Source organism: Poecilia reticulata, linkage group LG6, assembly GCF_000633615.1.
Source record: "Poecilia reticulata strain Guanapo linkage group LG6, Guppy_female_1.0+MT, whole genome shotgun sequence".
Classification (NCBI taxonomy): domain Eukaryota; kingdom Metazoa; phylum Chordata; class Actinopteri; order Cyprinodontiformes; family Poeciliidae; genus Poecilia; species Poecilia reticulata.
Genome location: NC_024336.1, coordinates 21,753,352 through 21,769,731, shown reverse-complemented (window position 1 = coordinate 21,769,731; position 16,380 = coordinate 21,753,352). Strand labels below are relative to the sequence as shown.

Genomic DNA, 16,380 nt, shown 5'->3' with positions numbered 1-16,380 from the left:
ATGATTTTTGAATTTGATAAATGGCATCCCGGTTCCACTGTATGAGCAGACTAGTTATTTTTCTTCATTTCGCCCTCTACAGGAAGCCCGCTGCAGTTCTTTGTGGACGCCGTGAACAGCGGAGTGGTGACCGCCTATGGTCCAGGTCTGAGTTATGGAATGGTCAACAGAGCTGCCACGTTCACCGTGGTCACCAAAAACGCAGGAGAAGGTGACAGTGAAGCAATTTCACATATCCTTTTTTTATTTTTTTAGAACATTTCACATGATTTTAAGGTTTTAAACTGCGAAAACACAACATTTCACAAAGTATTTTGGTCTAGTGTCTAGCTCAAATATCTTGATGCACTTGAAAAAAAGAAAACTAACTTGCAAGTACATTTTCAGCAAGAAATAGGAGCTTGTTTTATGTTAGTAAATCCTTAATATTAATGAAGTATAAAAATACTMTAACTTTTTCTTCAATATTAAGGAGTTATTGACTTGAAGCAAGCTCCTGTATCTTGCTGGAAAGTTACTTGCAAGTTATTCTTTGAAAATATTTCGATATCTCGAAACAAGAGCACAACACTTAGTGAGACTTTGTACTTTTGCTTAAAGAATCTCACCCGTTCTCTTTTTTTCCCAAACAGGTGGTCTGTCACTTGCGGTCGAGGGTCCCTCTAAAGCCGAGATCACCTGCAAGGACAACAAAGACGGCACCTGCACCGTGTCCTACCTGCCCACAGCTCCGGGAGATTACAACATCATCGTGAAGTTTGACAACAAGCACATTCCCGGCAGCCCCTTCACCGCTAAGATCACTGGTGAGGAAACGCTCCATCCGTCTCGCAGGCAGACGCGAAAGTAAACGGCTGTGAACCAAATTCTTTTCTTTTTCTTTTCCTTTTCCTTCGAATGTCAGGGGACGACACCATCACCAGAACGTCCCAGCTCAACGTCGGCACGGCAGCCGACGTGTCCCTGAAGATCGCGGAGACTGATCTGAGCTCCCTGACTGCCAGCATCAGAGCGCCGTCAGGCAACGAGGAGCCCTGCCTGCTCAAACGGCTGCCCAACAGACACCTCGGTGAGAACGAAACTCAGAGGGACGAAAACAGAACAGAGCATTTGTAAAGCGTTCAGTCGGCGGCGGGCAAAATGCTTCCCAATGAGATCTCGTTGTTCACCGAGTACAGAGGGACGAAGGTGTTTTTAGATTTTTATTTCTAACCAAAATCTAAAGCCATTTAATATTTTCATTTTCCACCTCGCAGCTTTGCCTCGGTCCGTCTCATAAACTCCCAACACAAAGACGTTCATTGACGTTTGTAGTCGGTTACGAGGAAATGCCCCAGTTTTTTGTCATTTTTCTGTCTTGACTTCAATTCTTTTTTTTTTTTTTCTTCACTTTGATTATTTTGCAACAGGCATCTCTTTCACCCCGAAGGAGGTCGGCGAGCACGAGGTGAGCGTGAGGAAGAATGGGATGCACGTGGCCAACAGCCCTTTCAAAATAATGGTCGGCCAGTCGGAGATCGGCGAAGCCAGCCGAGTGAAGGCCTTCGGGAAAGGCCTGGTCGAGGCGCACACTTTCGAAATGGCCGAATTCTTCGTGGACACGAGGAACGCTGGTAAGCTCTCGCCATCCCRACCGTTTGGCCYGCAGGTCTGGACGAAACACGGCTCTGATCGCTTGTTCCGGTTTGTGCRCAAGGCTAYGGSGGTTTGGCGCTGTCCATCGAGGGTCCGAGCAAAGTGGACATAAACTGCGAAGACGTGGAGGACGGGACGTGCAGGGTGACCTACTGCCCCACAGAACCTGGGAGCTACATCGTCAACATCAAGTTTGCTGAAAAGCACATCCCAGGTTGGAATAAATTATACTGTGGGGGGAAAATTAAAAGGACAACAAGTGTGAATCGAAGAAAATTGAACAAAAAAAAAGCAAAACTAACTACTTAGACCAATATCCTATACATTTTCTTCAAATAAAAAAARCCCTCTGTGTTTCCTGCAGGAAGTCCTTTCACAGTGAAGGTGACCGGAGAAGGGAGGATTAAGGAGAGCATTACCAGGAAGAGACAGGCTTCCTCCATTGCCTCAGTGGGCAGCACTTGTGGCCTCAACCTCAAGATCCCAGGTGAGCACATTAGACGGCCAGAAAACGCTTTCAGWGCGGCGGTGGAGCGCTTTACATTAAATGAGGCCAGCAAGCACCGCACACACGCACACACACACGCACTCACGCACTCACACTTCCATCCCTATGCTCACAGCCGCTTCCTTTCCACAGGAAACTGGTTCCAGATGGTTTCCGCTCAGGAGAGGCTAACCAGGACGTTCACCCGCAGCAGCCACACATACACTCGCACGGAGCGCACGGAGATCAGCAAGACCCGCGGCGGGGAGACCAAGAGGGAGGTGCGCGTGGAGGAGAGCACCCAGGTGGGAGGAGGAGGCGGAGGGAGCCCCTTCAGAGACGTGTTCGGAGACTTTCTGGGCAGGGAGAGCCTCAGCAGCTTCGCCGGCATCGCCGCCAGGCCCGAGCGTGAGTCGGACTTTGATCGTGCCGCACTGTTCGGTGTGAAAAACCTCGACTGCGTCTAACCTGTTTGGGTGTGACCCCAGCAGCTGCCGAGAGCGGCTCGCAGGCCATGACGGCGCAGGTGACGAGCCCCAGCGGGAAGACGGTGGACGCGGACATCGTGGACGGAGGAAGCAGCACGTACAGCGTCCGCTTCATCCCGCAGGAGATCGGACCCCACACCGTGAACGTCAAGTACAGGGGCCAGCACGTGCCGGGCAGCCCCTTCCAGTTCACYGTGGGGCCGATGGGCGAGGGYGGCGCCCACAAGGTCCGCGCRGGAGGTCCAGGCCTGGAGAGAGGCGTTGCCGGAGCGCCGTGTAAGACAGAAATGATGTCAGATCCTTACAGAAGTGCAGCTCAGTCATTTGAGTGTCGCCGAGCAGAAAGAGTGATACGATTTAAACTTTGAATTCTAGCTCAAAGATAGAAAAAATTTACTTTTTCTGAAAAAAAAATTGTAATGCAAAGGAAACATTGAATGCATATACTCTCTGATACGACAGGATATTTTACATTACTGATATAGGAATTCTTTATCACATTTTCCTTCCACCTAACTTTCCCTGTGTAGGCCTAGATAAACGGCCAGATAACAACGCAGTTACCYAATATGGCTTGTTCTCCTTGTGAAGTTATGAAAAGGTTTTCTTGTTTTTTTTACGTAATATTCAATTTTTCAGAGAAACTGAATTTTGGCTTTTCATTTGCYGTGAGCCGTAACTATCAAAACGAGCCGAAGCAGACGCTCAAAATCCAGCGTCCTTCGCGTAAACGAATGTGTACGGGCTGCTCCTTTAGAAATTAAATCATCGGAACAAACGAGCCCATCAGTAACACTCTGTGTAGCCGTTTCATTTTCGACAGACGTTTCWGACGTCGCTTCTCCTCCGTCTCGCCCGCTCCAGCCGAATTCAGCATCTGGACCCGCGAGGCCGGCGCCGGTGGCCTCTCCATCGCCGTGGAAGGCCCCAGCAAGGCRGAGATCTCCTTCGAGGACAGGAAAGACGGMTCCTGCGGCGTCTCGTACGTGGTGAAGGAGCCAGGTGAGGACTTCCCCCAGCGGAAGGCTGTTTATTTCTGTCTTCTAACCAGTCGGCTCTCCAGCTGTTCTCCCTCCGCTTCCCTGCGGTTCACTTGATTGTGAAAGTAAATAACATGTCTGCTTCCCCAGGTGACTACGAGGTGTCAATCAAATTCAACAACGAGCACATCCCCGACAGCCCGTTCATCGTTCCGATCGCTACGCTGTCAGACGAGGCCCGCAGGCTCACTGTGACGAGCCTTCAGGTGGGTGCATGCWCACACACACACACTCACGCCCACACGCGCRCRCACACACACACAGATGCTGGCGATAAAAATCAAATTACTTCTCAGCACATAAAACATACATATATACAAAATATAAGCGGCGAGCAGCAGATGGTGAGTGTGATTTGTGGTGGATATTTCTGTCTCTTTGCCCTTGAAGTGTAATTGAACGSCAGTGTTGGAGCAAGTCTGCATGACTGTAACGCTGCGACGCTGGCTGGCGATGAAGGGCTGGATTAACTGTCCCTCGCTAATGTGGGGCCAATACAAGCTGTGCTATGTGGGCCCGCCGTCAGTTTTACGCGTCTCATCTCGGAGCGGCGGATGAAGCCACCTGTACAAGTTTACAGCCATCGCAGAGGAAGCGTTTTTGTTTTATCTGCTAACGTAAAGCTAAAAGCAACGTTTTTAGGGATCTGAGTGACACTAAGAGCCAGCTGAAGTGCCTCCGAAGTGTCTTGAGCATGAGGCTGTCTGTGTCCGGGTCGGAGCCGTTGTTGTTCTCGCTTTAGGGGGGCAACGCTTCACTATAAACCTTTTTTTCTGCCTCTCTCGTACCCGATAACTCGGTCTGGGCTATTTTAGAGCTTTTACAGGTTGTGTCCCCCTCCACACACTACGAGAGCCTCACGTGCAGTTATCACGGACATGAACGACATATATTGACTTTGTATTTTCTCTTCCAGGCCGGATTGTAGCTTTTGTGGTAAGAAAATTACTGAAAAGGAAGGAAAACGTTAACAGTTGGCCGCGAAAAATGCAAAGTAGTAGAAGAAGAAAGTGAGGAAAAAGTGGTCAGCTTCAGCGTGGACGGCGACGCTGGCGTTCCAGCAGCTTTCGATCAACTAGACTAGAGCCAAGGTGGTTTCTGGGTAGATCCTGAACATTACGAGCGGTTCTCTGTGGTCGGGAAGGATTTGGGTCAGGTGCCCGACACTCATACGCAGCTCGGCGTTTCTAACGGGACCACAGTCCCAAACACATGTCAAAAATAGCTTTGGAGGGCTTACATTAAGCTTCCTAAACGGCCTCCTCAAAGCCCCGAGCTCAAACCCGTTGAAAATTAATGGACTGTGATTAAAAGTGGGACTCGTGCCAGAAAACAAACCAATTTTTAAAATAAGCGCTGATGAGAAGAGCAGGCAAATTTCCAGCAAAAATGTTCCCAGAAGCTTGTTGATGGCTACAAAATGTGTGGCTTCTCCACAGATAGACACCAAATGCCTGAAATTAGTTTGTGCGGTGATGATGGCTGTAAATGTAGGTTGTGTTCATCTGGGGTTTTCTTCCTCTAGGAGAAGGACTTGAAAGTAAATCAGGAGGCCTCCTTCATGGTGCAGCGCAACGGGGCGCGAGGTGCGGTCGACGCCAAAGTTCACACGCCCTCCGGATCATCTGAGGAGTGCTACGTCAGCGATCTGGACGGGGGTACGGAGCAAGATACCCGGATGATCGCATTTAGACCAACAGGGAGAAAATCATTGCAGGAGGAGTGATTTTCACTTTTGTTTTCCCTCTTTTCTCTTTTTAAGACAAAAGCGCAATCCGTTTCATTCCACGTGAGAACGGCGTTCACTCCATCGACGTCAAGTTCAACGGGTGCCACATTCCCGGAAGCCCCTTCAACGTGCGAGTGGGCGATCCGGGTCTGATCGCCGATCCCGGGATGGTGACGGCCCACGGAGCCGGGCTGCTGGGAGGAACCACAGGCACGTCACACACACTCACACACCGCTCACGTGTCGGTGTGTGTTTACATTCAGTAAATGAGGAGCTATATTTAAGACAAGGGTGTACAAAGTGCGGCCCGGGGGCCGTCAGCGGGTGCTTGGCTGACAACAGGTGGTCGATGCAGATGGAGATTTTTTTTTTTTTTTATCAGAGCAAAATTATTACTGACAAATATTTTCTACAATGGGAAATATTAAGTACAACACAAAGTATTTAATAAATATGTTTTTTTTTGTTTTTTTTACTTTAAAATAGGACCACGTTTATGAACTGACTTCAACTAGGGCTTCATAAAACTCAGATTTGCTTCTATATGGTTTATTAAACCTCTCTTAGTACAGAAAGCACTTCTAAAGAGAGTGAAATTCTGTTGTTATTGCTGAGGATAGGCAGACTTTTTATTTATTTATTTATTTTTGTCATCTGAACCCAAAAGGATGTGAAGACCGGATGACTTTCTTTTAAGTAACACGAAAAACTCTCAGTTTTGGGTCTACAGTGATTTGAATTTTCCTTTCCTACAGAAACAAAAAGCAAATTTTTTGTCATTTTAGCCTTTTCTTTTTTTGATCTGCCTGTATGTTTGACTCTGCGATTTTGGCGCCACCGTATTAAGGCCTGCCCTCCGTTCCTCCAGGTGTGCCCTCGGAGTTCGTGGTCAACACCTGCAACGCCGGCTCCGGCGCTCTGTCGGTCAACATCGACGGCCCTTCCAAGGTGAAGATGGACTGTCGAGAGTGTCCAGAAGGCTACAGGATCACTTACACGCCGATGGCGCCCGGCAACTATCTCATCACCATCAAATACGGCGGACCGCAGCACATAGTGGGCAGCCCCTTCAAAGCCAAAATCACAGGTCTGCGCGACAGTCACTCTCCCATCTGATCTGTGGATGACAAATGTCACCATAATGAGACAAATGTTCTGCTGAAAAAAAGTGTGGAAGTTCTGGAAAGGAAAAAAAACAACAAAACAACGTTATGTAATGTGTCTCTGTGCTCCTATTTGATCAAATCTGCCAGTCTTCTTGGCTGTAGCAGTTTATTTCCATCAGTTTTTGTTTTGGTTTTTTTATGTAATTTTTTTTTTAAATACAAAAGATTCAAATTGTGAAAGTTTATTTTATCCTTGAGTCATAATAAATAGTTTTTTCAGGCCACTTTCTCTCACTTTTGTGAGAACTTCTCCCAGGTGCAGCTGCTCTCCTCGTTTCGCTGTCAATACCCAGTGGGTTATGTAACCGTGTCCAAACCACGACAGTTTTAGATAAGGTTTCTCTTTTTTTTCCCCTCTTTCTCTCTCTCTCCTCTCCCGCAGGCGCCCGGCTGTCAGGGGGACACAGCCTCCATGAGACCTCCTCCGTTTTGGTCGAAACTGTCACCAAGACCTCCAAAGTCGGCGGCGCCTACAGCTCGTCTTCCTCCGCCACCTCAGCCAAACTGACGTGCGACGCCAGCAAGGTGGTTTGTCGCGGCGCGGGGCTGTCCAAGGCTTTGGTCGGGCAGAAAAATAACTTCACTGTTGACTGCAGCAAAGCAGGTGAGGAGAGGATAAATTTAGGAAGTATTGGGAAATTGTCCACACATGCCAAGCGTGAAGAATTTCCGTCTGCTTGGATGCATTGGCGACCAACGGCCGCCGTGATCATTAAAGATGCCATCCGGGAGCGTTATTCTGTCACTGACATGCAGTCAGAGTAAAAAACACATCAGTACATGAGTGGTGAAGTTTTGACTTCCTCTGTGGGGTTTTAGAAAATTTAGTTTTGCAAAAGAAAACAGGAAAAAAAATCAAATAAAATCGGCTCTGTATGTATTTGGGTTGATGACGTCACAAGAGGCGCAAGAATTGAGCTAATCTGTAAACATTAAAGTGACTTTTAACAGATTTCAACCTAGATTTGCGATTTTAGGTGCATTTGAGCTGCACAAACTTTTAACTTTACATTTCTGAGTCAGAATTTGACTCAAGTGTTTCCAGGTTTTTCTGAAACCCATGAAGAGTTTTCACATTTAGCTCAAAGTGTTTTGTTGCATCTATTAGAGGTGAAATATGTTTTAAAAAGCTGCAGATGTGGAGGAAAAAATGTATTAAAAACACAAATAACCATTTGCCTTATGTGACGTCACCAGGAGCACTTCACGGTGGGAGCTTGTTTTCGTAAAGTGTCGACTTTGTCTCAATTTTATAAGCATTTACAACAAATTACCAAAACGATAAGAAAACTTACTATAGCTTCTAGTTCTCAGGTTTGTGAAAAGAGTCAAGCTGGTAGCTTTAAATCTCTATTTTTTTCCCTCTCTGTCCAGGTACCAACATGCTTATGGTGGGCGTGCACGGACCCCTGGCGCCGTGCGAGGAGGTTTACGTCAAACACATGGGCAACAAGCTGTACAACGTCACCTACACCGTCAAGGACAAGGGCAGTTATACCGTCATCGTCAAATGGGGCGACGATAATGTCCCTGGGAGCCCCTACAAAGTGACTGTACCTTAAAGAAAAAGAAAAAAAAACTGCCAAATGCAAACCATTTTCACTCCTCCGCTCCTTTCTGATCATCTGCGAAACAACGGTCAAGCTTCTTCGGGTCTTCATGCGTGAAGCACAAGAAAAATCTCTGCTTGCAGCTTTACTGGTGGTTGAATATCAAATGTGCCAAAGTTTTTTTTGTTTGTTTGTTTATTTCATGTACTTCAGAAGTCGAGTAATGCACTCGAAACGTAGCTGTGCATCCGCAGGAATGTAGCCGGTACAGACTTCCTTAGATTGCTTGAGTGAAGCTTGTTTAATAAAATGTTCTCTGTCTCGACAAAATGCAGCCGCTAAGAGACGCTGGAGTTATCGAAGGTATTAAAGTGTGATGTTACGTGGTTTTTGTATGGTTTAAGAATGAAAGATTGATTTGTTGTTGTTGTTATTAACCTTTTTTGGTAAGTCTCTGAAGACCTAATAAAGATTTGTTTACTAACTTTCCTGACAAATGCGCCTGAAGTTATTGTGTGATTAAGTCCGGGATTGGCAGACAACTCCTCATAAAATGTGGGTTTTTATAATTAATTAAACTAACTGTAAGCATATAATCAGAGCTGCTACTGAAATCACACTTATGTGTCAAATTTCAAACTAAATTGAGCTGAAGAGCTGCAGTAAGACGTGTATGCACTCTGTCCAATCAGACAGAGCTTCTGGTATTTTGCAAAGAACAATTGGCAAAAACGTTTAGTCTTTAGATGTGCAAAATTCAGACCCTCTAATGCCTTGAATTTGTAAAGGGGGTGCTTCAAAGTACTGATTTGGTATTGACTGAATACATACACATAAGCCTTTTTTCTTTAAAATAACGTGAACAATTTTGAGAACCGTGCATCATTTCTTTTTCTCGCGTCACAATAGGATTAACAAAACTGAGGCTGTTTCGTAACAGCTCTGTTCAAACTAACACTGAATTACAAAATGGTCTACTTACTAACTTGGCAAAGTCTGTACGCAAATGCGCTGGCATTTATTTAAGGGTATCAGAGTAAAAGGGGGCTAAACAGAAATACACGCCACACTTTTCAGTTTTAGTTTGGTTAAATTGTACAATTTATCATTTTTCTCCCACTAATGTATGTTCATTTTATGAGCACACGTCAAAGTGAACGAGACCAAGAAATGTGAAAAACGTAAAGGTGTGTGTGAAGGGTTTTGCAGAGTGCTGTGTGTGTGTGTGTGTGTGTGTGCGCGCGCGCGCGTGTGTGTGTGTGTGTGTGTGTGTGTGTGTGTGTGTGTGTGCGCGTGTGTGTGTGTGTGTAGCTACACTCTGCAGGTTGAACTCTGTGCCAGTAGCTGAGCCTCCTGCAGCTCCTCATCCATCTTTAATTCGCCTCCACCACTGGATGTTGCATTATGAACAAGAGCTCACCGAGATTATTTCTCTCTGTCGTCTTGATTTATAATCATGTCCAGATGCAATCACAAGATGGCAGCATACTCAAGCTCACATCTGTATATATGCCTAAACACAAATCTCCATTGTTCCCGTTGAAGACGAACTACGCCGCCGCACACAGGGGAGCCGACGGAGAGCAGAAGCCGGGGGGGCATAGGCCTCCGTTGTGTGTGTAATTAATCCTGTTGGATCGCAAACGAAACAAGTGGTTTCTGTTGCGGCGCCCCTCACAAAGGGGGAAGAGACCCTGCCGAGGCACAAACCAACCAAAAAGAAGAAGGAGGAGGAGGAGGGTGGAGCAGCTCTGCGTGTGTAATCGCTCTATGACCTGCGTGCGTATGCACACATGCATGCATGCATGTGTGTTTCTTTCTGTCCTCTGCGTTGTTTTCAGGCCCGAGTCCCACAGTGAGTCAACCAAGCAGCCCCCGCATGGTGACACACTCCATGGGCACCAGTACCATTCTTCACACAGAGGAGCCTATAATTAGGTGCTAATTTTCTCTGGTTCCTCTCTGACACAACGCTGGGGGCCATGGAGAGGCAGAGACAGGGACAGCGTGCCGGGTGCAATCTGACGAGCAGAGGCGAGGGCTGCAAACTCCAGCCGGACTATCTGGCCGAGGGGCCGGAGCCTCCTGATGCTGCGAGCGCTGATGATGGAGACCCGGTTAGGGTCAGGGCCCCACCCACGTCCCAGTCTGTCCCCACGCCCTCCCCTCCCCCCAGTCCTGTCTTTCCGCTGCAGGACTCAGGCGTCTGTCCACTTCAACATGTTTATCTCGCGCTGCTGCCAATTGAATCGTGGAGGATCCTGCTCCTCCCCTTGCAGGCAGCAGCCATCAAGCAGGCGAGATAAAGCAAAAAAAAAAAAAAAAAAAGGAGGAAGGAGTAGGAGGAGGAGGGTGGAGGTGAGGAAGGGAAACAGTGAGAAAGATGGATTACAAGGATTTAAAGAATCCAGATGGAAGAATAGGATGCACATTCTCACACATCTAAGACGGGCTGAAAAGGGAACCTAAGAATAAATCAATCATTGCCCCAAATCCAGTTAGCACAAAACGGAGAGGGAATCCTGAAGCTGTATGAACCGGGGCTTTTCTCTGAAAATCAGCCCGACTCCTTTGAGGATGTGCAGTTCATCACTTACAGAACAACATGTCACGGTGAGTTTCTCTCTCCTCTTTATTTCAATCATGATAARATCTAGCCTCCCAAAATACAAACCAAAAAAAAAAAAATCAAGTTCCTTCTCACACACCTGCCTCTGGTGACATCACACAGGGCTTCATTCATCAGCTCAAGATAAGGCAAAAAGCATGAAGAAGAAGAAATCGATCTTCTTCAGCCAACAACAAGAATAAAGCAGCACTGAGTTAATTTAGACTTGCGTTCCTGCTTTTATTTCAGTGCACTAATCTAATTGGGTCTCTTTTAAAGAAAGAAGCAGCGGGATGCTACAGGCAGCAAGCTAGCCAGCACCTTGCTCCTCTCTTTGGTCTACTATAGCCCTTCCATCCTCCTGCATCAGGAATAACATGCGAGTGAACCAAGACTCACATATTCAAGTGGACCAAAGTTTGAATGAGTTTTCCCACTTCAAATAGAAATAGCTCTGGCGCCCCTGGGCCCCTGCTACGCTAGTCCGGCTATCATTTTTAACCGTMACGTAATGTGTGCTGAATCCTCCTCGGGATTCATGTGGGGGAAAAAAAACAACCTGAAATACCTTGTAATGTTTCATCACTACGTCCTCCAGCTGTGAATTTAAAAGAAGATCCAAAGCATGGCTAAGTTAGTGCTAGGCTAATTTTTTTTTTTTTTTTGACAAATAGCTGTAGCTCCAGTGGTTTTTTTAAATGCTTTGGTTTCAGTCAAAAACTTAATTTAAAAAGAAACACAGTCAAAGAGATAGATTGTGGAGAAACGTGTTAAAACAATTGCTCTGTTGTTGTCATGGTTTCCAGTAGAGAAAATCACAGCTGACATGTTGGGCTAGTCAGTGGGCTTCTGTGTCATCATTTTTAATTCACAACACCACAATATCAAATCCATACATATAGACAAACACACTCCACTTCTGGGCAGGTTTTGTACAAATTCTCCACTTTAGTTATCAAAAATCTTGTTTGCTTGTGGAAGGGAGGCGCAAAAACAGAGCAGAGACTCTCGGTTTTGTAAATTATCACAGAGTAAACAAGGTCTTAAAACGAGCCCCCGTGTGCATGCACCTCCAAACTCAGCTCCAAGCATCGTCATCACTCAGGTAAACACCAGAGGTAAGAAGCAAGAAGAAAGGGGGGAAAAAATACGATGTGAAAAATACCACTTGGCAGCCAGAAAGAGAGAAGCGGAGGTAAGCTGAGGCATTATGAGTTCAGACTCCAAGCAGCGCAAAATTACATAACTCTTTAAGATTATGCAATCAGTGATTACGGGTGATGAAGATACATGGAAGCAAATCAGATAAAGTCAAAAGTTCTGCAGACGCTCATCATCAGAGTCACGTTTTGCTTCCATCACCATCGGATCGTCCTGATCAGTAGGTGAGTTTAACTTAACTTTACTGGTTTTTTTTCTTCTCAGTGATGCGGTTTCGTTTAAAACTGAACAAACTCAAAGCAAACCAACTGAGCATTCACTCTGTTTACTGATCAAATGTTTCCTGTGGTGGAGAACTACAAAARTACAAACACATGAAGATGATGTTATGTTCCACGTTAGTAGAAAACAGCATCAATTTAAAAGTCTTATTAGTTTCTGTCTTGGTGCTATTTTAGGCACGATTGCCTGAGAAGTACACTGAATGTACCCAAAAGATTTGAGAAGATGTCTCGAAAGTTGCGGTGGGCTCTACGCATCGTGAAAACGACACGCTGCATTTCCTCTTAGYTTGTTTACTCCTCTACTACGTACATCTGGCTACGGGAGGGCGCGTGGCTCAAATCACGTTCCCACCATTAACAAACCCCTTTCAAACGGTACAAAGGAGGAGTCTAGGTACTGTTGTTTGGATYCCCAAACAGGTTAAGGTTGAACACAAAGCAACTCAAACATAAATAASAGCTTTCTTGTCTACCATTTTGCAAACTAATGCCAGCCAGCTTTTATGATGCCATAAACACAAATGGTCACAAAGCCAAGTTAGCATGTCTCATTTTAAAGGTTTTGCACACTGTAAAATCCTGGACTGGAGTTTTTTTTTTTTTTATCTATGTACCCAGATGTTTTATTCATCAGTAAATCACTAGATAGTATCTTCAACATTCAAAGCTTTTATTTTTGTGATTGAGCTGGTGAGTTGTTAAGCATTTTCCGCATTGCGATGTTTTTGTTTCATGCTCTTTGGCCCAAACACACACACACACACACACACACACACACAGTAAGAAATTGGGATCATATTAGGAGTAACATTGTGTTAAGACATGCGTCTTTAAGCTTGTGAAGGCTGTGCTCTCAGGGCAAAAATCTCATTTTGTCGCTCGCCTCTATCATGCTGACTTGCTGCTCTCCATCCACTCCGCTCCAGCCTTCTTCCCRCCCTCTTTTCCCTGGGATTTAATTTTCCTTCCCAGTCCTCAAATTCCAATCAATCTAAGCCTCTGCGGATGCAGTGCTTTGCATTCCGTCTCAGCGCCTCCCGTCACCTCGGGCTCTGTCCCGGGGTCTCYGTTTTACCTCTGACCTTTATCTGTCAGTGCAGCCCATCTCTTCAGTCCCTGCAGACTGTGTTGCAGCACGGCGACGTGTCATGAAGACGGTGGAGGGGAGGAGGTGGTAAAAAATAAATAAAAAAAAAGGGAACACTTCTGTGACTGAGCAAACAGATGAACGCGCAGACTAAATGAATGTTTGCACAAACAAATGGGCGCCCAGCAGGTTAATGAATGGACGTGCAGACAGGGAAGGAGGAGGGATTGCTGTACCAGGATTTCATCTGTTTAATTTCAAGCCCAAAGGCAGGAGGACATAATTGCTTCATGCATAGTTGATACACTGAATAATCAAACAAACACGTTTGATCCTTTATGTTAAAGCATGCTCTCTGGATGCCGGAGGGTGAAGTTGGTTTTGCAGTGCTTTCCAAAAAAATAAAAAAATACTCCTTGAACTCATTCATGTTTCTGTCACTTTAAAAACGCAAACTTTAATGTGTTTTGTCAGAATATCTTGCGATAAAAGAAGTGCGGTTAGCCACAGACGTAGTCCCTTTCAATCATTTGCTTTCAAAAATGACGTGATTGTTAAAAAGAAGAGAGAGAGAGAGAGTCCTGTGAGTGAGTTACTCTCAGCATAAACTCAGCTGTGAGAGCTTCAGAGGACCAAAGAACACAGCAGACGGGTCATGGATGCAGTTGGGCAATTTAAAGCAAGGCNAAAGGTTTTGCACACTGTAAAATCCTGGACTGGAGTTTTTTTTTTTTTTTATCTATGTACCCAGATGTTTTATTCATCAGTAAATCACTAGATAGTATCTTCAACATTCAAAGCTTTTATTTTTGTGATTGAGCTGGTGAGTTGTTAAGCATTTTCCGCATTGCGATGTTTTTGTTTCATGCTCTTTGGCCCAAACACACACACACACACACACACACAGTAAGAAATTGGGATCATATTAGGAGTAACATTGTGTTAAGACATGCGTCTTTAAGCTTGTGAAGGCTGTGCTCTCAGGGCAAAAATCTCATTTTGTCGCTCGCCTCTATCATGCTGACTTGCTGCTCTCCATCCACTCCGCTCCAGCCTTCTTCCCGCCCTCTTTTCCCTGGGATTTAATTTTCCTTCCCAGTCCTCAAATTCCAATCAATCTAAGCCTCTGCGGATGCAGTGCTTTGCATTCCGTCTCAGCGCCTCCCGTCACCTCGGGCTCTGTCCCGGGGTCTCYGTTTTACCTCTGACCTTTATCTGTCAGTGCAGCCCATCTCTTCAGTCCCTGCAGACTGTGTTGCAGCACGGCGACGTGTCATGAAGACGGTGGAGGGGAGGAGGTGGTAAAAAATAAATAAAAAAAAAGGGAACACTTCTGTGACTGAGCAAACAGATGAACGCGCAGACTAAATGAATGTTTGCACAAACAAATGGGCGCCCAGCAGGTTAATGAATGGACGTGCAGACAGGGAAGGAGGAGGGATTGCTGTACCAGGATTTCATCTGTTTAATTTCAAGCCCAAAGGCAGGAGGACATAATTGCTTCATGCATAGTTGATACACTGAATAATCAAACAAACACGTTTGATCCTTTATGTTAAAGCATGCTCTCTGGATGCCGGAGGGTGAAGTTGGTTTTGCAGTGCTTTCCAAAAAAATAAAAAAATACTCCTTGAACTCATTCATGTTTCTGTCACTTTAAAAACGCAAACTTTAATGTGTTTTGTCAGAATATCTTGCGATAAAAGAAGTGCGGTTAGCCACAGACGTAGTCCCTTTCAATCATTTGCTTTCAAAAATGACGTGATTGTTAAAAAGAAGAGAGAGAGAGAGAGTCCTGTGAGTGAGTTACTCTCAGCATAAACTCAGCTGTGAGAGCTTCAGAGGACCAAAGAACACAGCAGACGGGTCATGGATGCAGTTGGGCAATTTAAAGCAAGGCAGAGTTTATAAAATCTTTTCCCTGAGATTGATGTCCAATCCATAATAAAAAAACCCCCCAAAAAATCTAAAAGTACGGCACAACTGCAACCGTACCAAGACAGCTGAGTCCACCTTATCCAACAGGACATGAGGGTATTATTCAGAGACGTCAACAGGGCCAGTGTAACTTTAACTGAGCTGAAGAAATTCACGGCTCTGGCAGAAGAATCTGACGACAGAACAACAATTATTCCTGGCTTTTCAGGCTGGCAAAAGGAAAGTTTTTCATAAATGGCTTTTTACTTCTGTGGCGCTTTATTAGGTCCAGAGTAGCCCAAAGTGCTTCACAATATTCAGGCATTCACACACACACACACACACACACACACACACACACACACACACACACACACACACACACACACACACACACACACACACCCTGATGGTGACAAGCTACTGGACTGTAGCCACAGTAGTAGCTTGTGGCTGTGCCCCATGGCTACACAGCCACAGCTGTACCCCGTGGCTACACTCCAGTAGCACAATCCAGTGACACCACTGGACCCTCTGACCAACACCAGCAGGCAGGGAGGGTGAACTGTCTTGCCCTAGGGCACAACGACTGAGGCAGACTGAATGGAGATCAAACCAGAAACCCACCGATGGCGGGATGAACTCCCACCATCGTCGGTCGGTAGGAGTCCTCGATGAAACGAGACCCGTTTATTAAAGTTTTGTACAAGTCCCGAGCAGGGACCACAGAAAGCACGAAAAGACGAGGTCAAAACTGAAAAGTAAAACTTTTACATCACTCTGAAAATGTGATCCTAAACGGTTGACAGAAAAGCTGTTCGCGGCAGAGGCATGGAGATGAGACATGAAAAAAGATTTTTGTTAGAGGYTGTAAAAGACTTGAGGCTGGGACAGATGTCCACCTTCCAGCAGCAGGTTAATGAACCCAAATGGAGGAGAAAAAGGGTTGGAATTGTCTTTGCAAGGCACCGTTAGTGTTTCAGTGTCTGCTTGTTAACGATTCATAACCAKATTCACGCGGGATGAGAAGGCCACGCTCAGTCCTGCGTTTGAAACGGGGACCAATGTTTGTTTTATTCATACAGAATAAGGATGAAATATTCATAATTGCGTTGTTCCACTATTCTTTACTCCCCGTCTCTTACCTCTCTTGCACAAAATCTTGATTAAAGATCAGGTGGACTGTAGCAGCAAATTGGCTTCCCTTGTGCGTGGGGTGCAGCAAAC

The 16,380-nt window shown here is 45.7% G+C and overlaps 1 protein-coding gene and 1 long non-coding RNA gene across 2 annotated transcripts in view; both read left to right on the top strand.

Moving 5' to 3' along the window:
* The window catches only part of LOC103466366 (filamin-C-like), a 35,747-nt gene extending 27,154 nt beyond the window's left edge, over nt 1-8,593 (top strand). Inside the window, exons 35-44 of the mRNA XM_017305171.1 lie at nt 2,000-2,122; nt 2,276-2,530; nt 2,611-2,886; nt 3,475-3,612; nt 3,741-3,856; nt 5,176-5,308; nt 5,413-5,589; nt 6,249-6,467; nt 6,929-7,150; nt 7,921-8,593. Of these exons, the coding sequence (XP_017160660.1) occupies nt 2,000-2,122; nt 2,276-2,530; nt 2,611-2,886; nt 3,475-3,612; nt 3,741-3,856; nt 5,176-5,308; nt 5,413-5,589; nt 6,249-6,467; nt 6,929-7,150; nt 7,921-8,108 (1,847 nt within the window). The 3' untranslated portion in view covers nt 8,109-8,593. The remainder of the gene's footprint in view (nt 1-1,999; nt 2,123-2,275; nt 2,531-2,610; nt 2,887-3,474; nt 3,613-3,740; nt 3,857-5,175; nt 5,309-5,412; nt 5,590-6,248; nt 6,468-6,928; nt 7,151-7,920) is intronic.
* A 3,431-nt stretch (nt 8,594-12,024) lies between these two features.
* The window catches only part of LOC108166363 (uncharacterized), a 15,857-nt gene continuing 11,501 nt past the window's right edge, over nt 12,025-16,380 (top strand). The window contains exon 1 of the long non-coding RNA XR_001776683.1: nt 12,025-12,089. This is a non-coding gene — a long non-coding RNA (uncharacterized LOC108166363). The remainder of the gene's footprint in view (nt 12,090-16,380) is intronic.